General features: G+C 40.8%; 1 protein-coding gene across 1 annotated transcript in view; it reads left to right on the plus strand.

Annotated features, from left to right (window-relative positions):
• The first annotated feature begins 3,480 nt into the window (after nt 1-3,480).
• Nucleotides 3,481-27,709, plus strand: part of MICU3 (mitochondrial calcium uptake family member 3) — a 43,484-nt gene continuing 19,255 nt past the window's right edge. Inside the window, exons 1-8 of the mRNA XM_060246405.1 lie at nt 3,481-3,848; nt 12,347-12,500; nt 14,026-14,057; nt 15,299-15,377; nt 16,870-16,917; nt 18,608-18,690; nt 23,343-23,414; nt 25,192-25,230. Coding sequence (XP_060102388.1) covers nt 3,501-3,848; nt 12,347-12,500; nt 14,026-14,057; nt 15,299-15,377; nt 16,870-16,917; nt 18,608-18,690; nt 23,343-23,414; nt 25,192-25,230 — 855 coding nt within the window. The 5' untranslated portion in view covers nt 3,481-3,500. The remainder of the gene's footprint in view (nt 3,849-12,346; nt 12,501-14,025; nt 14,058-15,298; nt 15,378-16,869; nt 16,918-18,607; nt 18,691-23,342; nt 23,415-25,191; nt 25,231-27,709) is intronic.

Here is a 27,709-nt window from a genome sequence, read left to right on the forward strand (position 1 = left end):
GTCATTTCCGACTCTGGGGTGATGTTGCTTTCAAGGCATTTTCAAGGCAGACTTTTTATGGGGTGGTTTGCCATTGCCTTTCCCAGTTCTCTACACTTTCCTCCCAGCAAGCTGGGTACTCATTTTATTGATCTCGGAAGGATGGAAGGCTGAGTCAACCTGGAGCCGGCTACCTGAACCAGCTTCCGCTGGGATCAATCTCAGGTCGCGAGCAGAAGGCTCTGACTGCAGTACTGCAGCTTTATCACTCTGCACCATGGGGCTCTCATATTTGCCTTTGAGGGGGATCCAAATGCATTTATCAGATAACCAAAGTTTCCTCAGGTCTGACTCAAGAAATATCTGGGGACTTTGGGGTGGAGACAGGAACCTTGGGAGGTGGAGCTGGGAGCAAGCGTGTGACAAGCATGTTTGAACTTCAAAGGGAGTTCTGGCAATCACATTTTAAATGCCTTCCCTTCATTTGGAATAATGAAGGATGAGCCCTTCTTTTGGGGCTCATAGAATTGGACCCCCGGTCCAATCTTTTTGAAACCTGGGGGGTGTTTTGAGGAGAGGCACTGAATGCTGTGATGAAAATTTGGTGCCTGCATCTCAAAAATCAGCCCCCCCCCCCGCAGATACCCACAGATCAATTCTCCATTATACCCTATGGGAATTGGACTCAGCAGACATTTTCCTCCTCCCCCCCACTTTCTGATAACTCTGAAGCAGGGGAAGGACCTCCAGACTGGAGGATACCCTAGGTCAGGGAAATGACTCAAGCCCCCTTGCATGCTGTGGTCGCAATTCAAATCAGTCCTGCACATGCCTCAGATTAAGTCCCTAGCATGGAATTCACCATACACCTTAAATTGTGCTTGACCAGGCAGAACCTGGGAGAAATGTAACATGTAGTTAGGCACTTAGAGGTTACATTACAGTCAAATCAGACTTTGGCCTGAATCAGCAAGATGATAATTCTGTTAGGGTTAGTGAGCCTAACGCACCAGGGGCAGAAAACAATGGTGATTGAATACTTCTTTATATCCCTTCCCCTTCCTCCAAGCAGTTCAGGTGCTGGAGCAGCATATATTGTTCTCTCTCCACTTTATCATTACAACATCCATATGAAGTAGTGGAAAGGATGTTACTAGCCCAAGTTTACTGAATGATTTGATGGATTAATGGGAATTTGAACCAAGATCTTCCCATTCTAGAATCAAACTTTCAAACATTTCTCAAATGGGAACAGAAATTTCCCCAAATTCTCATACTAAGAGTGTTGCCATGCTCATCTTACATTAATTTAAAAGCTAGAGTAGAGTAGAATTTGTTCTTCTGGCTATGGTTGCTCTTTGAGCTAGTCATATCGGAAAAAACACAATTGTCTGAATTGTTATCAACACTTCAAAATATATCTGCAGTTTTGAAATAGCAACCTGTCTTCCTACACGGCTCTTTAGTGCTTTGGAATCTAAATCTGCATTTACATGGGGGAGGAATATTGTGTTCAGTTCTTGTCACTGTACCTGAAAATTGATACTGTAGGCTTGAAGAGGTGCAGAAAAGAGCAACCAAAATGATCAGGGGGGCTACAGCAGCTGCTGTATGAAGATTGGTAAAACACCTAGGGCTGTTTAGCCTAAAAAAAAGGTAAGTAAGGGGAGACATGACAGAAGTTTATAAAGTTATGCATGGCATGGACAGGGAGAAGCTTTTCTTCCTACTAGATAGAACCTGGATCATCCACTGAAACTGAAGAGTGGGAGATTCAGGACAGACAAAAGGAAGTATTTCTTCATAAAGCTCACAGTTAAATTGTGGAATTCACTCCAATAGGATGTCATCTTTTCCCCCTCCCCCAACTTTGAAAGCGTTAAGAGGGAAGCTTTTAGTGGCTACTAATCATGTTGGATATCTACTCCTTCCAGTACTAGAGGAAATATGCCTCCTTAAATCAGTTGCTAGAGTGCACAGGCTATTGTAGTTATCCTGCTTATGAGCTTCCTAAAGACAGTTGGTTGGCCAGCATGAATAGAATGCTGGACTAGATGGGCCTTTGGTCTGATCCAGCTTGGTTTGTCTTACATTCTTAGGTGCATTAAACTGGGAGACATTCTCTCTGCTTGCTGAGATTTCACTAACTAGAGACACTGATAGAGGAACCTCAGATAATAACTCTAACAAAGCAAGCTACATATTTTAATAAGGCATCCTCAAAAAGTAAAAATAGGGACAAAAATAAGCTGTGTTTAAAAGAATAGAGAAAATAAGGGCACAATGAAATTGCTTCACACCTAGGGTTGCCACCTCTGGGTTAGGAAACATCTGGAGGTTTTGGAGATGAAGCCTGAGAAGGGTGGGGTTTAGGGAAGGGAGGGACTTCAATGGGGTATAATGCCAGAGTCCACCTTCCAAATGGCCATTTTCTCCGGGTGAACTGATTTCTTTTGCCTGGAGATCAGTTGAAATAGCAGATCTCCAGCCACCACCTGGAAGTTGGCAGCATTACTTACACCTACGCTTCAGATTGGGGTTTTCTGGCCTGGTCTCGCTGGCCACCCAAGTGAGGGTGGGCGCTGCGCTTGGGCAGTCTTGGCTCATCCTTCGACAGGAAGAAATTCAAATTGGAGGTCTTGTAGCCCCAGAAGTCAGTTGCAACTTGGTGGAACCTTCGACCCCCCCTCCCTTGTCCCCCCGGGCTTGCCTAGCTGTATCATGCTACAGGTAAGGGCAGGAAACCATGTGGCATGTATCTAAATCTCTGAGCGGCTCCCCACCAGAGCTGCTGGAAGAGGGGTGGAAAGGGATCACCTTGGGGCAGCTGTGGGGAGGGGGAAGGCTGTATGGTAGCGAGCTGGCAGCTTTCCTCCTCAACAGTTTTAGGAGAGGCCATGGAGATTGGGGCACTATGTGCCCCCTGAAAAAAAGTCAGGGGCCCCCAATTCTTCAAATCCTGGCTATGGGGCTGGCACAGTGGGAGGGCTTCTTGTGTCCTGGCCCCATTGGTGGACCTCCTGGTGGCACGGGTTTTTTGGCCACTCTGTGACACAGAGTGGACAAGCCTCATCCAACATGGCTTCTCTTATGTTCTTACTACTCTGACTGCAAGCAGCTCTGCAGAGTCTCAGATCAAGGCGCCTCGCATCACATTTTAACCTTCGACTTTCTGCATGGAACGGAGATGAGGCAGAGCTGGAAAGGACATGTGATTTGATTGTGAGACAGAATGTAGGTACAGAAAAGAAATACGCTTAGATATTACAAGTAAATGTCATCTTTTCCGGCCATAATAACAATGCCATGCTTCGCGGATGCTGCAGTAAGGAATCATAGGCATGACGCAGAGCCAATTTGGACCGAGGAACGAAAACGGCGCCAGAGGGAGGGGAGAGGCGCGCGGAATAACGGGATTTTGGGAAGCCGGGGAGTCTCTCCTCCCGCGCTCGACCACTCCGCTCTCGCGAGATTTGGCAGCAGCTGCTTGGCTCCCGCTGCCCTTTCGCCGAGCCGGCGCTATGGCAGCACTGCGGGGTCTCCTCAGGTGGCGGCGGCAGTGTCGCCTTCAAGGCTTGGGCGGCGATGGCGGCCCCGAGTCTGCCCACGGGGGGCGGCGGCTGTGGGGCTTCAGCGCCGGCAGCAACGGGTCACCGAGCGGGCTGGGCGTTGCGGCGGCGGGGGCTGCCGGCGGGGCGCTCGCTTGGCTCTTGTGTCAGCGCTTCTACGAACAACCCAGCGAGTGGCCGTCGGAGGAGCGGCGACCCCCGGCGCTTGGCGGCCGCAGGGCGCGGGGAGGCCCCGGCGAAGCTGCCCAGGGGCGAGGCCTGCTGCCGATCCCTGTAGCGGCCGCTGCTAAGGAGACGACGGTAGGTGCCCGGGAAGGACAGCGAGAGAGCCCCGCCTCGGCCTGCCTCCTCTTCCCTCCCTCCCTGCTTCTCCAGGGGCGGGACCCAAGGACGGCTGCCTCGGCTCCTGAGGGAAGCAGGTAGGGGTGGGGGGGAAAGGGGCTGTCCCACGGGTACCAAATTTAGGGTCCCCGCCGTTTTAAGAGGAAGAGGGGACCGCACTGGCAAGAAAAGGAGACGCTGAGGTCTGTCTGCAATAACTGCTGTTTCTGCAAAAGGATGCTCGCCACCTTATATGGTGGCGGAGATGTGCCGATAACAATGCATTCCGACGTTTAATTGAGCACGAAGTGAAGGTTGCCTATTTAATTTCCGTTTGTCTTGCAATTGTTATTGGTGCATCTCCGCCACCATATAAGGTGGCGAGCATCCTTTTGCAGAAACAGCAGTTATTGCAGACAGACCTCAGCGTCTCCTTTTCTTGCCAGTGCAGTCCCCTCCTCCTCTGCCCTGCAGCCAGCCTGCACATTGCTTGAGTCAGCATCTGGAATCACAGCTGCGGTTGGGGAAGGAGGGGGCAGAAGAGCAAAGAGGAACTCCTGTTCCTAGATACAGTAGCCTTTAGAGGCATTTCTCCACCTGTCTCCTTCTCCCTCTATCTTGGGGTTTTTTTATGTTCTTGGTTGCAATAATCACTTCAAGCCTTATAGTTTTCCCATGTGGGAATTATTTCCATGTGGGAAAATGCAAAGCTGCATATTTCTTAAGATGCTTGAGTTGCAGAAGTCAGCACGCTGGAAAGTTGTGAATGGTTACAGCTTCCTAATTCATTTACACTGTATGCACAACAAAACAGATGTGTAAGATTGTTGCATGTGTTTAACTATGTGCAGTTGTCACTCTTATTATAACATAACATAAGGATTCCCATGTGGAAAATTCATCATGATTGAAGTGGTTCTGAGGAGGAATACTAAGTTGTAATTTTTTCCCCACACTTAGAAACACCAGATTTTAAACACATTTTAATAAGGCACTTTACCAAATCTGGCAGAAGCTTGTCTAACTGACAGTCATTAGGGAGCGAGTCACCCACTTGTAATTTAATTTTAAAAATCTTAATAGCTGGTAATAGTGTGCTCACATTTTGTTTATACAATAAAGATGAAAATGAATATCTGGCTGTTAGGAAGAGGCTGATTTTCCATTTGTGAAATATTAATATGTTTACATTACAGGTATGTAACAGTGGAGACACTTCCTGTCAAAAGACCTGTGTTCACAAACTTGCAGATCTTTATCATGGTTTGCTAGTTTTCTATAAGTATCTTATGTGGAATACTAAACAGTAATAACTTAATCTGGGGAAGAGGTTGTATTCTACATTTGACAGATTAATAATAATAAAGGAAAGGCAGGTATGGTGTCCTTTATACAGGGATGTTTATGTTAGGAATAATTTTAGCTCTACCAACTCTATGGACATATTGTTAATCAAAGAACATATTGAGATGAAAAAGACCAAAATTCAGGGGGAAAATGAATCAAAGTTATACCAGAACTGAAGTACTTTACTATCAAGATTCATATCTCAAAACAGAATCAGTACTATGAGATTATGTTGGAATTAAAAAATGCGAATTCCAAAGAAGTTTTAGTGAAATGTTGGGTTGGAAGCAAGCCCCACCTTCTCCGCTGAGATACATGCCCTATACAATGCTATCCCTCCCTGTTCAAAGGTGTACTCAAGTGAGCAAAGTACAGCCTTAGGAGACACTTATGATGTTTCCCAAGGCCCAAGCACAACTTCACCCCCCCCCCCTCATTGGCAGAATAAGGATCACTGTGGGAAGGCTGAGCAGCAATGTTTATTCTCTGTCTTTAGTAGCGAAACTATATGCAGAAGTGCTTGCAGGTTCATTGTTTAACTCTCAGAAGCAGTTCTGCAGATTTGTTGCAATAGAGTAACATGGTTACTTTTCTGTGTCTCATAAGACTGTACAGGACTTATAGCACAAAGGCCTCTGTGATGCTGCCACTATATTTTCTGTTTGGTTCCCCAGTTCCTGTGATAAAAATATTTTATTAAGTGAAAATAAAACACAGTCTCAGATGAAAGGGAAAAATTATGATATTATGTGGGAAGTAGAAACAGCAAATGGGATGTGGAACAGTATAGCATAGACTGATTTCATCAGATATCAGGAGCTAAGCAGAGTTGGTACTTGGATGGGAGATCACCAAGGAAGACTTTGCTGATGAAGGCACTGGCAAACCACTTCTGCATAATCACTTGTTTTAAACCGTATAGAGTGGCCATAAGTCAGCTGCATCTTGATGGCACTTTACATACACACTCACACAGAGATAAACAGCAGAAGTACAACTGGGATTCTGGGGTTTTTTTTACATTCTGTGAAAAATTAACCGAAACTCTGAGAATGGAGACACTGAGAAGTGTGAGAGTGTAGGATTCTGATGATGGTCTTAGGACCCAGTGTACTAATATTAGCAAGAGGACATGCTGGCTTTCACACAGTCCAAAGCTACTGTGAGTTCTTAGATGAAAGCATCAGTCTATATACAGTATAGTAGTAAGACTGTTGGACCAAAATTCAGAACACCAGGGTTCAGATCCTAACACACAGCTGCCTGCATGGATTGAGACCAGTAACTCTCTGTCAGCTTAACCTACCTCACAGGATTGCTGTGATAACAAAATGAAAAAGAGGATAATTATTTTCACTGCTCTAATCTCTTTGGAGGAAGGTACCTAAAATGTAATATACCTTTGCCATTTATGTTTATTGAAACTCTGAAACCAAAACCAAGTGCATGGAGTCCAAGCAGATAATGAAAACATAGCTTTGGAGGGGGTGTTCACATGAAGGCAGCACTGGAGCCAAATATAGATCATAGCTGTAATGGCTGGTTGGTGACACGCTAATAGTGGCAGGTTCTGCTGTAAATCCATGTAGTATTTCGTGATTTATATTAAGATGGACTTATTTTGATACTATTATGTTTTTCTGGTGAAGTTGTACAATCAAACACAGGCTCTTTGGGTCATTTTTAAGCATGAGATAAGGTTAAGATAAGTTTAAGGCTGAGATAGGTTGACAAAAAACCCTAACTGATTAAGTGGAGTTTAGGCACTAGTTTAATTTGTTTTGTGAACAAATATAGTGTATTCAAAAAAACCTGATTGATGAATAGTACAAGGTTTATGAAATAGTACTTTTGTCCCTGAAGGCACCCTAATGTTTACTAGTATTAGAATGAAAATTCTTAGTGAATTAAGAAAAATGCACTCCTCCCCCCCCCCCCCCAAAAAAGTGAAGATGCAGAATTTCTTGGACATTGTAGAGGAAATATATTTGTACATAAAGAAGAGGGCTATAGAGAGGCTCACAAGTGTACCTGATGTCTTCATGTGCTGTTGGTTTCTAGAAGCATCATTTAATACTGTTTGTTACAGAAAATTTTGAAATTCACTAGCCTCGAGCTACGGTTGCCAGGTCCTGCCTTGCAGCTGGTAGGGGAATCCTAGATCTTTTCTGAGATCTTTTACCTTCAACTGGCCCAAAAGGCAATGTGATGGCATCACCTAGAAGTGATGCCATCATATTGCCAATGTTGGGGGTGACTCTCTGTTTTTTTGAGCAAAACTCTGCGGTTTGTAGCCAGTGTTACCGTAGAGCTTCGCCTAAAAACTAGAGTGTCCTCCCCCAACATCGGCTATGTGATGACATCACTTCTTGCCTTTCTAGCCAGTTAGGGGCAGGATTTTTCCCTGCTGCCCCCCAGTGAGGATCTGGGAACCCCATCAGGAGCTGCAGGCCATCAGTTTTCCCTTGTATTTGTAGATCTTTATGTGAATAGGTTGTCAAGACATACTGAATTCTGTTATATGTAATAGCTACAATGTAGGATGTTTGAATCATATTTTCAGGAGTCTAATATATGAATTAGTTGAAAAAATAACAACTGTGCCAGTACAGGTAATACATAATACTCTTGGATATACATAACCAAAATACAAGCTTTATGGTGAATGTGGAACATGTAAATATGTAGAAAACACAGCAGAATTTGATATGACAGTATTGGAGAGAGATTCAGAATCTATTAGTACTCTTATATTTGACTGAAGTTCCTGTCTTTTTCAAATCACAGCAGCAAGCTTAAAGTTTCTATTTATTTCCATTTGCTGTGTTTCAGAACATTTATGTAAAATCTTAAGCACTAAGGAGGATCAAATAGCAGGACTGCTTGGTACTCTCTATAGACTCCAGTTTTTAAGCACCAAAACAGTTTTGTCTGCTTTGGGATTTTCCCACACCAAGAATTTGATGTTTAACCTCTTGGCCACCCAGCAAGCAAACAAAATTATACCACTTTTATCTACTTGGGAGCACATTATGTTAGCCTGGGGCCAAGTAAAACACAAGTTTTAAAACTGTTTTCTTTTCCTTCACTTGTACAAAGTCACATTAATTTCAAACAAACTTACTTGGCATCAAGGAATATGAAAATTGCTTATTTAAAACAAAAATATCTTACAACACTTCTTAGATAAAAGTGATCTGAATTTGGCATGAAGGCAGAATATGCTGTATCTTTTTCTTACCTTCCCATGTACTTTTAATGAAATGTGTTGTATGGTTAGTGTTTAAATTGAGATTGAGGTATAAAATTCAGCTAACTCTTTCCTGTTGGGCTATAATTCTGTGTGTCCTACACGCTGGATCTATGCAGTAACATTTTTGTCTAAAGTGGAGTGCCAAACTGTAGTTGCAGCTAGTACCTCCTTCGGTCATATGTGTTGAGTTTTTGAGGGTTCACTGTGTTTTAATTAGAACCTTAGTTGAATTATTGATCCAGTGTAGAAATATTTCAAAATGTTTGATACAATCATAAGTTTGCATTTGTAGAAGGATTTAAAAGAGTGCTGTACTGTTTGACTATTGATAATGAATCTAATTGCAGAGTTACATCTTTGGGGCATCTTGGCATCACTTTGCATGCAAGTAGGTCTTTTATCTGGTGTTCAGCCTTTTCTCCATGGGAAAATCACTTTTTGTCTTTTTTTTTCCTTTGAAGTGGAAGCTTTAGAATTGCTGGTCTTAAGGAAACATGAGACCAACTCTTGGCAATGAATAATTTGTTTCTTCTTTCTTAAAAAAAATCTAGGAATTAAATGATGTCATGCTTTACCTGAATTTAACTGCAAATAAGGCACAGCTGTTGTTTTAAATGATACTTTGGTAAAATGAACAGAAAATATTTTCTAACACAATCATATTAAATGAGAACAGAATTTAGATTTGTTTAATCCATCTAGTAACTGACATATTAACAACATATTAAAAATCTTACTTGATTGATAAAATTGTATACAATGTTCAGTACATTCAAATATGAATAACTGCATGACGTCTCCTGGGCCTAGGCCCAGACTCCTCAGCCAAGGATGACCAGAATGACCTAGGGAAGTTCTGGAGGCCCAAGGCATACCTGACATCACCAGACCCTTTTTTAGACCGATAGCCCCTGGATCCAGAACCTTAGTTGAAGGATGTGTCCATGCAGGGTCATCTTTGGACAGTGCTGCTAATGCTAAAGACCATTGGAAAACCAGACCCATGCCATTTAAGGCTAATTCCCATCAGTTTCTCAGGATTTCTCCATGCCCCCATCCAGTGAGAGCTGAAGAGATGGCAGTCCCGTGAGAAGGCAGCACAGTATTGCTGAAGTGCTAAGCTAGTGGATCATGTTTCAGTTACTGAGCCAGATCACTGCCTGAGCATATACAGTGCTTTACACATTTGGGATTTTGTCAGGTCCTGGCTGGATGAAGAGTATCTTGCTCTCCAGGATAATTATTGTTTCAACCAGTTCACATGGCCAGTATATTTCTGTTATCTCTGTGAACCTAAAACAGCTTAAGTCAGACTGTGACCACAGCTTCTCTGCGGCTCTGAAAAACAGGTTCTTTTTCATTGAGCATGGAGTTTGAGTCCAGTGGCAACTTTACGACCAATACATTTTAATTCTGGGTATAATCTTTATGTGCATGCACTCTTCTTCTGATACATTGAAACAGACTCCCTCAAGCCTTACATCTAGGTAGAGATAGTTGCCAGGAAGGGTTGGTTAGAGTCAAGATGCATAAGTGACAGACAAATATAGATATAAATATAGATAATTATAAATATAGATTGGGTTAAATCAGTTGGTAAAACCTGTGAATTAGCATGCAAATAAAAGAGTTAAACTGATGTGAGAATTAAGTTTGAGTCCAGTGGCACCTTTAAGACTAACAAAGTTTAATTCTGGATATAAGCAAGAATTGAATGACTTAGCATGTGTAAATGCACACGTCTTCAGATACATTAAAACAGACATCCTCAAACATTACATACAGGGCTTTTTTTAGCAGAAACACACAGGAACGCTGTTCTGGCTGGCTTGGTGTCAGGGGGTGTGGTCTAATATGCAAATGAGATCCTGCTGGACTTTTTTTACCCCAAAAGCCCTGATTACATATAGGTGGGGGTTAGTTGCCAGGAAGGGCTACTTAGAGACAAGATGCATAAGAAACAAAGCAATAAGTATAACTAAGATTGGATTAATGCAGTTGGTAAAACCTGTGGATGACAGCAAGTTAGCATACAGATAGTAAAAGAGATGTGAGAACTTTAAGTCCACTTGAACCATTCCCTACCTTTGGTTCTTTGTCCTGACATTTTTCTCCTTGCATTTGGTACTGCCACCAGTAGGTATTAACACCTATGATTGGCATGTACCTAAGTTAAGACAGTTTAAAAAACCCCTCTAACTCCCATAACAAGTTTATTTCATCTGAAGCAGCTTATTAGATAGAAGTAGAATGGATTGCATGCAATTAACTATTAGGGAATTCCTTTGGTTGTCCCTAGAAGAAATTAAGAAAGAGACAATGTTGAAGGATGTTTCTTTAAAAAAAATAGAACAGTAATGTAATTATATAAAATCTTTCCTTAGAGACATTTGTGTCACTGAAGGTTAAATGCATTTGAAAAGTTTTTCTTTGTGGGAAAAAGTGAAATATATGAATAACAACTTCAGTGGAGTTCTGTTAAATACTGTTAGTATTAATATTTTAACAATGTTGTACTTCTAAATAATAAATAATCTAATAGTTACTGCTTGACTTGGACAGATTATCTGAAGATACAATTGATGATGTTAGAGTATACATCAAAGAGCTTTCAAAGGTGCAGTTTTTAAACAATTTATTCAGGGCTTTTTGTGTAGGAAAAAACCAGCAGGAACTCATTTGCATATTAAGCCACACACCCCTGACACCACCATTGTTTCACGCAGAGCTTTTTGTGGAAAAAGCCCAGCAAGAACTCATTTGCATATCAGGCCACGCCCCCTGACATCAAGCCAGCTGGAACTGCGTTCCTGCTATAAAAAAAGCCCTGAATTTATTCATGAAGCTTCCACTGAGTTCAGTGGGGCTGGTTTGGAAAAAATGTCTTGATTTAGTCTGAATACCCTATCCTTATAATGACAATTGGATAGGTGGAAAGTTCTTTAATGTAGATGCATTGGTTTCAAGGCTTTTTATTTTTGACCTTTCTTGTTTTAAAGACAGATTAATTCTGAAAGAAATGGCTGTAGTTGCTGAGCTACGTTACATTGGTTTTCAGAAAATCCTGTTAAGCAACCTAGCTCTAAAGAGTTACACAGGTGAACTAAGATCTGCTGTTCATAACAACAACATAATGGCTTTAATCGGAGATTCGTGACAGTGTGCTCGAGAGAAATGGCTATGTCCAGTTTTGTAAAGGTGCTGAGCTATAACATGATACAAGATCATTGTAAGATTGCCAGGAAGATTAGGAAACAAAAGTCTTAAAATCTTTTGATAGGGATATGCTTTCATGAAAGTTTTTGAGGTTTGCCGCTAATTACTAAGAGATTTGGATCAGATAATCTCCAAAAGTAAGAATAGAAATTGAACACTTATTGACTCTTACCCATTACCTCACCAATGTTTTTGTCCTTTCCTGGATCTCATTGCATGGTCTGTTGGGTGTGATTTCCATTCTGTTTCACACACAAAAAAAGTTTGAATGTGCATGACTTAGGCACACTTTTGCCATCTTTGTTCCCAGGCAGCATGCATTCACAGCAGCCCTGGTTCTGATATTTGGTGGGAGCAAGTTCTTTTCTATTTCATACGCTGCTCTATAATCAGAACAGGCAAGTTCTTTTAAGTTCTTTTCTGGCCAACAAGATAGGAACATACTGATTGGTAAAAATGTAGCTCCGCTACACATCTTTAATGATCGGTGACATCTAGTATCTTTTGTCACAAAGGCTGTGTGTACTATAAAACAGTACATATAGATAACTGATTTTTTAAAAAAATGCCAAGTAGACTCAATGTGAGAGGGAGAGAAGGAAGAATTCTGTGATTAGAGAAGTAGGTGTGCCAATTTATTTGTTGCTTTGTCTTTTAACAGGGCACCGAAAACAGACCAGATTATGAAGATTTAGGTCTTTATGCAACATCCCGGGAACAGCGGTTTCGTATGTTTGCCAGCTTAGAATTTGAAGGGCAACTGTTCATGACACCATATGATTTCATTCAGTCTCTAACAAATGAGGAACCAAGACGTAAGTTTAGTTCTCCAACCCTCGCACACCAGTGTGGCTGCTATGTATGGTCATTAAATTCCATACATTCACTTTAATTTACAACCTGCCTCTTTATATGGGCTCAGTTAAGCTGTCATCCATTTCTACAATTAGTACAGGAGTTCTTAAAGTATAAGCTAGTGAACCCTGATTAATCAAGAAGGATTTTGCAAAACAGATAATATTTGTTTCATGAGCCCTGTAAGGCATACTTAGTTATCTCTGCAAAATCCTTTAGAATCTTAAGTGTTAAATTATTATTCTAGGGCATACAATTCTGCCATTTCCATTTTCTGCAGTTACAGATACATTTTCACAGCTTTATCTGTAATACTAAAATAATTGTTTTGATATTGTGAAAATCTTTGTATTTCAAAGGGCACCAAACTAACATTGGGAATTTGATTAGATTGCCGGACTTGTACATCATTGTCAGATTCAGAGAAAAGGGTGCAACAATATAAGGGCAGAAGTGAGTTGGCGTGACATGCTACCATTTCCTCTTGGCTCTAAACTACAGTTTTGCAATTCTTAACATGCAGTATTTGTGACTGACTCAGAGACTCCCCACATCATTTTTTAGACCCAAAACAAATTCAGGGGTTGCTGTCTGCCCTGCTGGAGCTCTACACATGTCCATCAGTAAATGCACAGCCCCAGAACAGGAAAATTAAGGCCGCTTCTCCTGTGCCAGGTCCTAATCTGAATCAGGGCCCTCAGCTTCTGAAAAAAACACATTTCCTAAAAGTAGAAGTGTCCAAGTAAATATTGGTAACAGTGTCATGCTGTGATAACTATATGGTTGGGGGATTGCAAGGCCATTTTGCAGGCTTGTAATTTCCTTTACTGTAGCGATTAATGGCCATTCTTTATGGCATAGAAATGTGTGTTTTCTCACCTTCAATAGAGTTATGCCAGATTCTGCATTCTGCTATGTCCAGCTGATTAAATTTTAACATAGATTTTAACATTTGAAAGCTTCAGTTTTGAACAGTGTACTTCTAAGTGAGCTGTGTTATAATCAGTGATGCTTTTTTGCAATTACATCATGCATTTTGAACATTCCAAACTATTCTTGGATATGTATCTACATGGACAAACTTAATCATGAACTTGGGAATCTATGAATAAAGTCTACAGTAGCTGGCGGTCACTTTTCTCTGGCATGCTTCATATGAAGTGAAGCTAAAAATAGACACGTTCCTATCTTTGAAGAGAATATCATCATGTACTTTGTAATTAAATTATGCCTTAATTTAAAATGGACACCCATAGGACTGTTAGTTCAAATGACATCTAGTAAACTAATATTTTGAACTAAATATTAATGGAAGTATGTCCTGCTGAGTACCATGCACATAAATGAAGCCTAAATTTGTTTAAAACTGAAGTTTTGAGGACTGAGATGATGAAAGATACATTGTGATGTTGCTCATAAAATTGTCCTATAAGAGCATACTATTGAAGGTTTTTGAATAAATAGTTATTTTTGTCTACATTTTAGGAACAAAACAATTGCGGACTCTTTCAAAACAGGTGAGTTTCAGGTCCCTGTTGTACAGTAGGGAATTAGTGTGCCCCCAAGTACAAAACAACCTCTGTCCCCAACGTGCAGCCCACTGACAACTTTCCTGATTCCACTAAGCTTTTTTAGAAAATGGATGGGGCTTTTATCCAGCAGAGTTTCTCATTAACCATTGGAAAGCTGATTATCTGTGCAGATTTTTTAAAAAACTTTTCTTTGGTGGCAGCTGCACTAGAGCACAAGGATATGCACAGGGTGACTGAAGATATGTTGTATAAAAGAACATATTTTAAGCAATATGTTCATTTAAAAGAGCATCTTGTTAAACAGAGCTCTGCCTGAAATGTTGAAGAGTATCTGTAACCTCACTCCTTGACATTTAGTGGTTGGCTGTGCCTCATGCCACAGCTGTTTAGTGGCTGACTCTGCCTCCCATTTCAGCCATTTTGTGATTGTGCCCACCACCCTCTGTTTGAGTCACCCTCACCTCCATAGCCAGAAAAAAAAAAATGGAGGGGGCACCAGTGTGGACTGATGTCACTTCTGACATAATATAAAATAAAAGGGAAAAGACCTGGCCTGCTGCCACTCATCCCACCCCTCAACAGCATAAATGGACCTTGTCCCATCAACAAGGCACCAAAATGCTTCTCTTCAACCACAGCAGCAGTGTTGTTGTAGGGGTATGCTGGATGGCCTGTTGTAGGGGTATGCTGGATGGTGCTGCCACTGCAGCCAGCAGCAAGCAGTCCAGCAAGCCCAGGTCACATATCACCAAAACACATGATGTTGAGCTGGTGCAGGCACAGTGAGGCTGCCACTGCCAAGCCAAGTCAGTCCTTGTGGGGGGCTGGTTATGGGGGAAGCATCAGGGCAGGCCATTCAACTTACCCATCATGCCAGATTCAGGTGTGGGGTGTTAGAGAATTGGGAGGGGGGCACTGCTTCAAGCCTTCCCCCCCTCCCCCATGACTATGGTGCTCAGGCCCAAAATGGGTTGGGAACCCCTGCTCTACTTAGCAGTGCTCTACTGCTAAGCATAGGATTGTTAAATTTACTATTAGCAGGAGTCATAGAATGTTTGCAGATTTTTGAAGTGCACCTTTCAGCCATCTTGTACTATTAGGATTCATCTGATTTGTGTGGCTAATCTGACTTTTGTCATGGTTTTCCTGATCTCCACCCCACCTTTAATCTCACTGAATCTTTACTATACAGTTAATGTCATCTTTTTAAAATAATTGCTTTTAAGGAATTGAATCAAATACTGGTAGAAACGCCACCTGTTTGGAAAGGGTCATCAAAGCTTTTTCGGAATCTTCAGGAGAAAGGTATTGAATACTATTTGTTTTTGTTCATTATCTTTGGTATGAGTCCTTTTGATTTTGGAAATGGGATAATCCACATTGGTTGGATTCTTCTTTCCTCTATTAACTTTAATGTCATTCCGATCATTGTAGGTGTGTACCATATCCAAGTACCATAAACATGGCCTGCTTGCATCTTCCTCCTGACATATATACATACATTCTCTTTCTCTCTTTCTCTCTTTCTCTCTCTCTCTCTCTCTCTCTCTTTCTCTTTCTCTCTTTCTCTCTCTCTTTCTCTCTTTCTCTCTTTCTCTCTCTCTTTCTCTTTCTCTCTTTCTCTCTCTCTTTCTCTCTCTCTTTCTCTCTTTCTTTCTTTCTTTCTTTCTTTCTTTCTTTCTTTCTTTCTTTCTTTCTTTCTTTCTTTCTTTCTTTCTTTCTTTCTTTCTTTCTTTCTTTCTTTCTTTCTTTTTGATTTTTAGCCCACTCTCCCGGTAGGACAGGCTCAGGGTGGGTTACATCATAAAAACAATCAACAATAAAAACAATAAAGGACCAATTTAAAATCTAAAACTACAGAGTGACAATAGAGACTAAAATGTCAGGTTTTGCCTCACAGACATGGCCTATTGTCCAGATCCAGCAGATCTTATAGCGCTGGGATGGAATGAAGGGAGGAGGCTGGTAACAAGTGACGTCCACTGCCTCAGCTGAAAGCCTGGCAAAATGAATCCCTTTTCTGAAGTAAACCATGTTGCATTATTACAGCTTTCCTAATGTTAATGGTAACCATGGATACTTATTAAAAAGTTGGGCAGACTCTGGCTCAGGATACCATTATGATTATTAACATCAGTTTATAATATACTGCTGCACCATAGCTGTGCAAAGTGAAAGGGAAAAGAAATATGAGGAAAAGAGGAGCCCACAAATTTGCAAGAAGCCTTCTTGGAATATTATGCCCGCACAGAGTTCTAGAGACCATAGTATGAAACTTAAATTTCTTACCTTCCCTTGAATTACTTTCTAACAGTATCCTTATGAAAAAATATGGGGAAGGCATTTATTTACAAATATTGCTAACCATCAGATATTGAGCTCAGGCCAAAGGCATTTGTTTTATTTATTTGCAGAGAAACATGTCTTAAAAGTAGACTGGTAGGCATTTAGCATATGATTGCTATGCTAATATTTGGCACAGATTCCAGTGAAGGGGTAAAATTTTTCCAATAACATTAAGAGGGTTACAGCTTTAGTGGTTATAACCCACAGGCCTTGATAAAGACTTGTGGTGCACAGAGCACCCATTCAGATGAAAGGAAACAGTTCTGTGCACATATTTCTGCTGGAAGCTATATGGCCATTGATCTGTAGCCCATCTATTGTTTTGTCATCCTTTTTATTATTTTTAAGCAAACTATCAATTATATTGTTAATATATTTCCAGTAATTAATAATTAATGTTTGATTACGGAAGGAAAAAAAATCAGTTAACTTGCTGACTTGCTTTTTTCAGGTGTGATTTCTTATACAGAGTATCTGTTCTTATTATCTATCTTAACAAGTAAGTATACAGAGTTTTTAAAAAGTTGCATGTATTCCTACATATTTTATGTTTATTAAAGCTTGTGCAAAGATTCTGGGGAATAGCAAAATTTCATAATTTGTATTTTGTTCTTCATCTACCCCTGGTGAAATCTTAATGGAATAATTGCATGAGAAAGTGAACTTAGATGGATAGCCTATTAGATTAGATTAGATTTGTAATCTAATTTCCCTGTTTATTATTTCAAGGGAAATGCAGTTTCTTGCTTGCTGCCTATTTTGCCTGGCACCACCAGCATCGTGCCACCTCCCGAATTTCCTTCAAATCCTTCCTCAAAACTCATGTTTTCTGCCATCATCTTGCCATTTTTATATAGCAGGATGAAATAACAAAATGGATTCCAGGCTCTGTCACACTTGCATTACAAGCTGGTTCAGATGTGCATTTAATGCAATCATCGCTATGATCCTAACCACTGAACAAAGCAAGGGGGAAATTCCATTTCTGATAGTTTTTTTTTATAATTTACAAAATTTTCATTTGCAAAACTTATATTGCACCTTTCTAGCCAATTAGGGCCAGCATGGCAGCTAACAATTAAAAATGAAATGTTATAAAACCAAATAAAACCGATAAATTCAAATTAGAACCAAAACTAAGATACTTTAGTAAAAATGCAGGCACAATATTTAAAACACAGAGAAGAAAACATTCAGTCTATTCAGAATCTTCCCACATATTGAAGACTATACCTACTCAGCTCCAAGTAAAGTTAGCTGATTAAGAAAATCCACTTTTAGAAGATCTTCCTCTTAACATGCCAGGTCAGAATTTGGGGTGGGGGGGAGGGGAGAACAGTTCTAGCCCCAATTAGTCAATTCCATTTGAGCCATCTGTTTATAAAGATTCAAAGGAGGAAGTCCACCAGTTGTCCATAGAAAGACTGTTTGAGGAGCTGTTCATAACAGCTGCCTGATGATGAAAATCCCTTACATTTCTACTGCTGAGATTCTACTTCCAGTTTTAAAAAGTTGCATGTATTCCTACATATCAAACTATTTTATGTTTATTAAAGCTTGTGCAAAGATTCTGGGGAATAGCATGGACCCACCAGAGCCCCACCTATCATCAGGCAATAAGAACTGATGAGAAACCACTGAGCAAGTATCGTGTAGCTCTAGGCTGTCCTCTTTCACCATTGCTTTGCTCTGGCCCACATATCTGTCATATACATCCGGTCTAAATTAGATATAGTTGTGTGATAGCTCATTTAACCACTCATTGATCTATATCTGATGCTCTTTATCCGTATGGAGAGGTGGGGTGTCAGTCACATAGGAGTTGGGTGGCAAAGGTCTGATTGTAACAGAACAAGTGGAACAGGAATAAGGTGTGCAACCTCTCCATCATTGGCTTATCTACATACAGCCCCTTTCCCTGAGAGTTTTCTTCTCAGCTGAATTCAGCTGGAAATAATCTTAGTGGCTTGAAAAAATGTTTGAAGGCCTGTGGAAAGATAAGTAGCAGATGTAGGGGCAGGTCACTTACATGGCTCTTTTATAATTAGAAATCAGACACCCACTCCTTTTTCATCGCAATTGGGGCAATTCCATGTTGGCAATAGGGAACTGCTGTCATCATGTCTACTTTGGCCCTCAGTATACATGATTTAAAAACTCATCATATCTATTTCTTTATTCTTTGGCAGAGCCACATGCTGGTTTTAGGATAGCTTTCAACATGTTTGATACAGATGGAAATGAGATGGTGGATAAAAAGGAATTCTTAGTGGTATGTATACTAGAACTTGCCCTTGTATCAGTTTCTTCAGTTTTTTTTTATGATTGATGTCTTATGATTAGTGGCTTGTGCCTCTTGCAATCACCTGTTGATAGCTAAAATGTCTGGACAGCCTCTGTATCCTAGAACCTGAAGCACCTACAACTTTTGTCCCCCCCCCCCCATTTGCACAGGTCCCCAACTTTTCTCTTTAGATCCTCTGGGTGCTGCTTGGTGGCTTCATAAAATAAGAAACATATGGGTGCCTACATAGTGACATGAAAGTGTTATATTAGGGTTGCACAGACAAATGGAGGTGGTTGGAGAGACAGAGAGACTAGGAAGCAGGAGAGAAAGATAGGAGACTAGGAAGTAGGAGAGAAAGACACAGTCAGAAGAAATTCTCCCATGAATCATTGGGTGAGTAGCTGACAGATGTGGTAAGAGAGGTGAGTTTGTTGGAGTTAAGCATCTAAAATGTAGCTTGCTTATGTATTATAACTAAAAAAAAGTCACTTGAGGGGTTGCCAAGCAACAACCTATGAGATTTTTCTAATTTTCCTCCTGTTTCTGAATCTTTCTGTCAGATTTTATTACTACAGCCCAAGACCAGTAGGTATAATACGAAAGGGTAGATAAAACATATAAATGTATAAGACTATATGTTACACTAAAAAAAATTCACAATCATAAAATAAATTTCAATCTAAAAAATACAGACCCCTCTGTGTAAATTAGAGCTCTCCTACACTTCAGTGCCAACCATCCAAATTTAGCAACCTTGTATCTTGCGTCCTGGCTCTTATCGGACAGCGTTTTAGAGAGAACATGAAGCTGCCTTATACTGAATCAGACCCTCGGTCCATCAAAGTCAGTATTGTCTACTCAGACTGGCAGCAGCTCTCCAGGGTCTCAAAGCTTAGGTTTTTTACACCTTTTTGCCTGGACCCTTTTTAGTCGGAGATACAAGGGATTGAACCTGGGACCTTCTGCTTACCAAGCAGATGCTCTACCACTGAGGCACTGTCCCTCCCCGAAGTAGGCTGTATGTCTCCCTGGATAAGCTGAGAGTATGGACATTATGTAAACGTCGCATATCTGATTATACATCTTACAGTCGAAGATAGTGCATTCTAATGTTTTCCCATCACTGCAGGGACAAAATTGTTATCTAACAGAATTTTGTAATATCTTCCTTCAAGGACTGCAGATAGCAAAGCATTCCAGCACATTAATGTCAGCATTCTGCTGTGTTCATAATTTGTCAAATTATAACAATAAGACATTGGTGGTACTCTGTTAATAGAATTTGAATCAAATAGGAACTTTTTTGTTTTGTTTATCTCAACATCAACTATTCTCTGTTTCACTACCATTTTGGTTTGATCATAACCCATACTTAACACTAGTTGTTGTGATAAACCATATCAGGTTAATTTCCTACTCAACAGTCTAGCCCAAGGTGGAGTACAAGTATCAGGTAACATTAATTAGACCTTTGGGGGGGATTAGCTTTAACCAGTATGATAATGCTGCAATCCATTATCTGGCCTACACATTTACCAAGCCAGCATCCAGTCGACTTGCAGCTTTTGTAACACTGGGAGGAACCTGAAATATTCCATTCAGAAATTTGGATTGTGTTGTCTCCACTAGATTACAGTTTGATTTACTAAGTAGGACTCCATATGTAGATTGGGATAATGATTTTGCAGTGAATAATCTGTGAGCAACTATCAAACATCTGCCTCATTTTGTCCAGAAAATTTTTTGGGGATTGCTCCAGCAGACCTTTGGGCACTTGAGGTGACATAGACAATATGAGTGTTACTTGATCCCATTTCCTGAAAGACCACATCCATAAGAACATAAGAGAAGCCATGTTGGATCAGGCCAGTGGCCCATCCAGTCCAACACTCTGTGTCACACAGTGACCAAAAACCCAGGGGCCATCAGGAAGTCCATCTGTGGGGCCAGGACACTAGATGTCCTCACACTGTTATCTCTCCCAAGCACCAAGAATACACAGCATCACTTGCCCCAGAAAGAGACTTCCAACAATACACTGTTGCTAATAGCCACTGATTGATCTCTGCTCCATATGTTTATCCAATCCCCTCTTGTGCTTGTAGCTGCCGCCAGTGAATTCCAGTGGCAGTGAATTCCACGTGTTAATCACCCTTTGGGTGAAGAAGTACTTCCTTTTTTCCATTCTAACCTGACTGTTCAGCAATTTCATTGAGTGCCCACAAATACTTAAAGCAGTGAACTTGTTCTCCATGTTCTGAATTCAAATTCCATAAGTGTATTTTGGGTTTTTGTGCAAAGACCGTTATTTTTGTCTTTGCATAGTTGACCTCTATGGTCTTTTCCTGGGACTTTTTTCTGCCTTTGTACTGATTACAAAGATACACAAGTACTGACCATCAGGCCACAGGCTGACAACATGAACAAGGGCTTCAGTTCTAAAATCAGTAAGGGAGAGGTGAGATTGTGCTTTCTTTCTTTTTTTTTCAACAGCATAAACTTTATTTTAACTTTAAAGTTTGGTTACAGTATTCAAAGCTAATAATCATAGCAGAAATAGCTGCAATTCTTGTTACAGTTATAATTACATATTCCTTTCAGAAATAAAAACAAAACAAGGGGGGGAAAAGAACAATTATTGCTGTCAATAATTAAAACTAAAGCACAATGGGTATTTTCATTATTATTATCGATATTATTTTTTGTTTTACCCTTTCCAGAATAGCTAAAGTAAAAGAATTTACACTTAATAGGACTAAAAATATAACATCTTTCTATGCAGCATTCGATGTGGCAAAATGTTTTGTTCAGTTAAGTAAGTTATCACCAGGTACCATACAGCAATAAAAATGTTTCATAATTTTCCGTCAAAGGGGTTTGAGTCTGAACAGAAATCTTAGACGTTATGAAATATTTCCACAGTCTTTGTTGCCAAGCTAGGATAGAGATTGTGCTTTCATATAAATAAAACCAGTATAACAAAGTCAATAGTATTGTACTTGACATTCATGTTTATTAGACCTTCCTTCATAGACTGTTTTATTAGACCTTCTTTCATAGAGTGCTTGAAACATGACAAATTTTATAAAACATATTCTGTATGAAGCAGCACATCCAGATTATTTAATTTAAGTCATCAAATGAGATACTTTACAGATTTTTTTAACATTCTATTTACTTATGTCATAAGTCTGAGGTCAGAGAACAGAGGGATTTTGTTCCCCTGATACAAGAGAAGTTGTTTTGTCCTTTCTGCTTTCAAAAGGCAATCCCATTATTTTGTTTCAGACAATGTTCCTATGAAAAGTGCTCTCAGATTAATTCATGTTCACTGCTGTGTTCATTGGTATCCCATAGCACTTCTTCTATACAAAAGGTCCATTTCCAGAAGTTCAAATGAGCTTTATTGATGAGTGCAACAAGATCTTCCTCCCTGTATCTGGTGTAAGGGGAAATCAAAGCCTGAACTAGGGGTTGTGGGTTTTTTTAAGATCTTATTTGCTTTTTCAGTTACCATCACACTCATTGCCATTACTTGATGGCTTGACCTTTTTCTCTAGAAGTTTAATCCAAAGTGAACCATTTCAAACATTTAGAAAGAACATGTGATACTAGAACTGTGCTGCTTCAGAAGGAGGGGCCATATATGAAGAGTCCTTCTGTGAAAAGAAAATCCTGCACACTAGGAAAGCTAATATGCTAGGAATTGTAGGCTAATGCCGTTCTCCTTGAGGTGATAGCTTTCTGTGACTCAAAAATTATTGAAGAAGTAGGGCTAAGTATTTCACTACTATCTACCATTCAGAAGTTGTACTTTTCCAGGAAACTGTACAGGAGAGATAAATATTTGAATCGGCTCTGAGGCTTGTTGTCTGTCACGGAAGTTAAATCTGTAGTGGATTTTCTGGGTTGGTAATGCCGTGGTTCATTAGGGAATGTCCAGATGGCTTTTGAATCGGGCATTAGGTATGCAAGGAGCTGCTGATCTAACAAGGTCCTTGCTTGTTCATACAGCTAATAATCGTTGCTAAGGTTGGATTCAGGTGTAGTTTCTACTGGCAAAAAGGATTTTTGTCAGTGTAAGTGACTTGCTTGTGTCCCCTGTAACACTGTGGTCTCAAACCCTCCCTGAAATGCTACTCTTGAGAACAGGGAACCTCCGTGAACAGCATGAGGGGGAAGTTGGAGGTGAGTAATGGAAGGGCATTGGAGAAAAACACCCCCCTTCCATTAGTAAGAATCTTCTGCTAGATTGAACTTTTGGCTGTGTTAATCTGCATGAATTGGTAGTTATAATGAGTGCAGTGGGAATCTTTAAAGACAAAAAAAGTCTGTCTTTCATGTACTCAGTTATGCACCATAGCAGCCAACCAGGACTGTGAAAAGAGTGGTTCAGTTGATGCAGTTATAAACTAGAAGAGAACATAAGAGCTTAATAGAAGGAAAATGTACATAAATGATTAATGATGTATTCAGAATAATCCAACAGTTAGTTACAACAGACCCATTGCTTTCAGTGCAACAGTAATTTTGCTGTTTGACTTAAGCCATTTAGTTCATATCAACCCATTTCTATAACTAAAAAAAAGGTTGTTTACACAGGAGAGCTACAGCTGATGCAACTGATTTTATTGTAGCTGCAAGAGATATTCAGGAAGAAAAATGAGAAGAAAGAAAGAAAAGGAGATGAAGACAAACGTGCCTTGCTGGTGGGTATCACTCAAACAGGTTGGAGGTACAGTTATGTTTCTGGCTTTCTACCCCAGATAGCTTGAGTCCTATCCTCAAAGAGGAGATATGGGATAGGCGAGGTTGTTCAGCTGACATTAATAACCTCAAGTTATTGTAAGGAACATAACACTGACTTCTCATTGTAAGGAACTGTCATAACACTGTCTTCTCAAACTAAGTATAAGAAAGTACATGGGAGAAAATTAGGGTGTCTTGGCCAAAGAAATTACGCATCCTGCATAAAGAAGAGCTGGTTCATTAGGTTCTGCTCAGCCATGTTTTGTCACCAACATGGATCACTGAAGCTGAGTTTAGCTTCCCAAAACACTCCGTTCCAACAAAAAGAAGGTAATAAAAGCTCACCTTATGCTGTATATGAAGGTGGTGCTGTGTTAAGCCCCCACCTCTCATAACCCATAGTAAAATGTAGAAGGTAAAATATTTATTTCCAGGGCTTTTTTTGTAGAAAAAGCCCAGCAGGAACTCATTTGCATATTAGGCCACACCCCCTGACACCAAGCCAGCCAGAACGGCATTCCTGTGCGTTCCTGCTCAAAAAAAAGCCCTGCTTATTTCTGCTTCCCAGAAGTTTTTTTTTGTTTTTGAAGTAGGTCCAGAGCCTGCCAGAAGATGAAAGGAGATGAGAACCAGGGCTGGCCCTCCCGCTAGGCAAACTTGGCAACTGCCTAGGGCACTGGGAGGGTGGGGGTGAAAAATTGGGCTCCCCTCTCGGTGCCCCAGGCAAGCACCTAGTTTGCTTTCTCCCCAGCTCCCCACCGCCCATCCCTCCATTCCCTTCGCCTCCCCCTGCGGCTCCATGGCTCCCTCCTCCCCACCGCATCTCCGCGCACCTACTCCTCCTCTCTCCCTTTGGACCATTTCCCACCCCCCATGCCAATTTCAACGCCGGAACCGGCTCTAGTGCCAGGTTCCAGCTCTCTAAAGCGCCCCCCCTCCCCAGTCGAACACTGGAATCATGGTTAAAACCATGCCACGGGGCCGGGCTGCTCTCACCATCTCTTAGAAATAGTGTCCTGAAAGGGCGACCCCCGCTGCCTCCTCTCCCATCCAGGAAGTGGGGAGGGGAGGAGTCAGTGGCAGCTGGGGTCGCTCTTTCAGGACGCTATTCCTAAGAGACGGTGAGTGCAGCCCAGCCCCATGGCGCGGTTTTACCTGCGATTCCAGTGTTCGGCCGGGGAGAGGTGGTGCTTTAGAGAGCCAGAACGCGGTTCCGGCATTGAAATTGGCACCGGGGGGTGGGAAAGGATTCGGAGGGAGGAGGAGAAGGCCCAGCGGGGGGGTCACAGAGCTGCGGTGGGGAGGCGCAGGGGCGCCAGGCAACGAGTCTGCCTAGGGTGCCATGGGGCGTCAGGTTGCCCCTGATGAGAACTGACTCTGTCCTGGCTGAAATCCATGGGTTCTGCATGGATCCAAGTCTTCCTTAATGTTATTGTTTTCCATCAGTACAATCCTAAACAGAACTATACCTTTCTAAGTCAATTGAAATCAATGGGTCTAGAAAGAAATAACTCTGCTCAGGACTGCACTGAATAAAATGCGTCGTAAAACATCTAAGACCATTTTAATATTAAAATATGAATGTTTAAGCTGTAGTATAAATGAAGCAACTTTATCTTTAAACTCCTTTTTTAACATAAAATGAAGATCTTTATTCTGTCATCTTCCTTTTTTTCTCTTGTTACCTTGACTTCATTTTGAAACGGAATATTTCACTTTGACCTTGCTGTATGTCAGCATCTTCAGCTTTATGGATACCACACTTCTACTAATGCTGTATGTACTCTGTTTTGTTTTTTCCTTTATGAAGTACTATTAATCTATATGATAAAAGCATTTGCCAGGGCTCACAGTAGTCAGTTAAAACTAAAATTTCTGGTATAGATGAAGGAGATTTTTCTCCTATCACAAATTAAAAGATCCTTTCTCGCTCCATAAAAATCTTGAGACCGCAAGAGAGAATAGGGACACTCCTTTCTGCCCATTTGTGTTGTGTTGCTTCTTTGAAGCATTGCCTAGTGCATGCAGGGAGTGTGTCTTATGACTGGCTAATTTGCAAATGTGTTGTAGTTAATGACTGTAATATTATATTTGTATGCAAGTACAGCATGTATAACTGAACAATTACTAACAAAACTGGTATTGATTTGAACAAAAAATCAAATGTGAATGAGTTTATATGTGTATTATTGCTGATATGTTTGTTTTCTCTGCACAGAATGATTACTGTGGTAGAATTTTAGGCAAATGTATTCTGAGGATGGTGTAGTCAAGAATCACTTCTCTGTACATATAACACATCTGCCTGAGAATTCTGTGATGAGGATTATGGCAGAGCAAGACACAACAGGAAAAACATAATACCATGTATCCAGCCATGCAGTTCCTCCAATAAAATAACATTTCTGCTTCTGGAACAGGGGGCAGGAATTTTCACCAACTTCCCCCCTCCCGGTGCAGACCTTCACTTAACAGAATTGAACCAGATTCTTATATTTTATAAAACAGTCCATGTCAGGAATTATTGTACTGCACCGGGGGTGGCAAAATTTGCTTAACGTAAGAGCCACATAGAATAAATGTTAGATGTTTGAGAGCCGCAAGACATGAATGTCAGAAGTCTGAAGTAAGGAAGAAGAGAGGGAGAGATGGAAAGAAAGCAATTTTAAATGTATTTTCCAAGCCTCCAGCTGTTAACTTGGAAAAGAGAGAAATGCCTTCTCCAAGTCAGCCAATGGGATGGCAGGGCTTTGAGAGCCACACAGTATGTGTGAAGGAGTCACATATGGCTCCTGTGCCACAGTTTGACCACCCCTGTACTATACTAATACTATTATACCCAGTGATAGCTGTTTGCAGGGTCTTCCCAACCAGAACAACAAACAAAGCATTTTATAGAGGAAAGCTCTGTAGTTCAGGACCTGCAAATATGGTCTCCATTGAACAAGTGATCAACTTTGACACAGGCTGTCATACACCCTTCTCCAGGAGCAATCCCAGGGGGAATGGGGTGGGGGGAGATCCATGAGCTCAGCTGTAAACTTGCAAGTATCTGGTGTTCTCCTAGTTCTGTGCTTCAAGGTGACTGTCTCCCCCTCCCCTCCCTTTTGGCCACAGTCGTAGCTGAAGGATCTGGCCCAGTGCCAGATTGACTCTGCTTTAATCTTTCCAAAGATATATTCTAAATGGGAACCTAGGTCCAAAACTGCTGCAAGGATTTCATGCCGTATGGGTTACCATGTACTTGGTTGGCTTTTCTATTGAAATGAATGGTGCTTATTTCTTACCATATTTAGGGATCAGGATAGTGGTTATATTATAATATCTGTAATTTTCAGGGGGATGACAGTGTGGGAACATGTGCATCCATAACTCCGCTCTGTGTCATCAAGCATGTCACTACAGAAAACCTAAAATAAGCCCATCATTTCTTAGCATATAATTAGATATAGCATTCTTGCCTGAAGAAAAATATCTACATTAGCTAGTAATTTTTGTGTAGTATGTATAAAATTAAAATATTCTTTTTATCTGTTTTTGAGAGAATATGCTGGCTTCTGATCAAACCATTGAGTATAATTCAGGCAAAGTTAAACACAATTAAATCATTTTGATTTTGAAAGAGCAAGTTATGCATATGCCATAGAACTAAAACGACCTAACTTTGGGAGCACATATAGCGGAGGCTTCGGGAACTGCACTGGCTGCCAATTGTATACCGGATTCGTTACAAGGTGCTGGTTATTACCTTTAAAGCCCTATATGGCCGAGGACCTGCCTACCTTAGGGACTGTCTCTCCCCATATGTTCCCCAGAGGGTACTGAGATCTGGTTCGCAAAATGTATTGACAATCCCTGGGCCGAAGGAGGCCAAACTGAAAGCTACAAGAGAAAGGGCCTTTTCGATCACAGCTCCACACTGGTGGAACCAATTACCAGAAGAGGTCCGGGCCTTGTGGAGCCTTACCCAGTTCTGCAGGGCCTGCAAGACTACCCTCTTTCAGCTGACTTTTTCTTAATGTGGAACCTATTGTACCGTTGTCACATAAAATTGTAAGATGAGTAACATTGAGACTGTAGCACCAAACTAATTTGTTGGTTTTACATTTGATGGTTTTAATTAGATGGTTTTCATGTAATAATACATATAATTGAATTATAATATATATTGTTATGTAGCCAGTGTACTTTTATTATTGTATTAATGTAATGTTTGCATTTTATATTATGCTATGTAAGCCTCCCTGAGCCTGCT

This window comes from Heteronotia binoei, chromosome 9, assembly GCF_032191835.1.
Source record: "Heteronotia binoei isolate CCM8104 ecotype False Entrance Well chromosome 9, APGP_CSIRO_Hbin_v1, whole genome shotgun sequence".
NCBI lineage: Eukaryota > Metazoa > Chordata > Lepidosauria > Squamata > Gekkonidae > Heteronotia > Heteronotia binoei.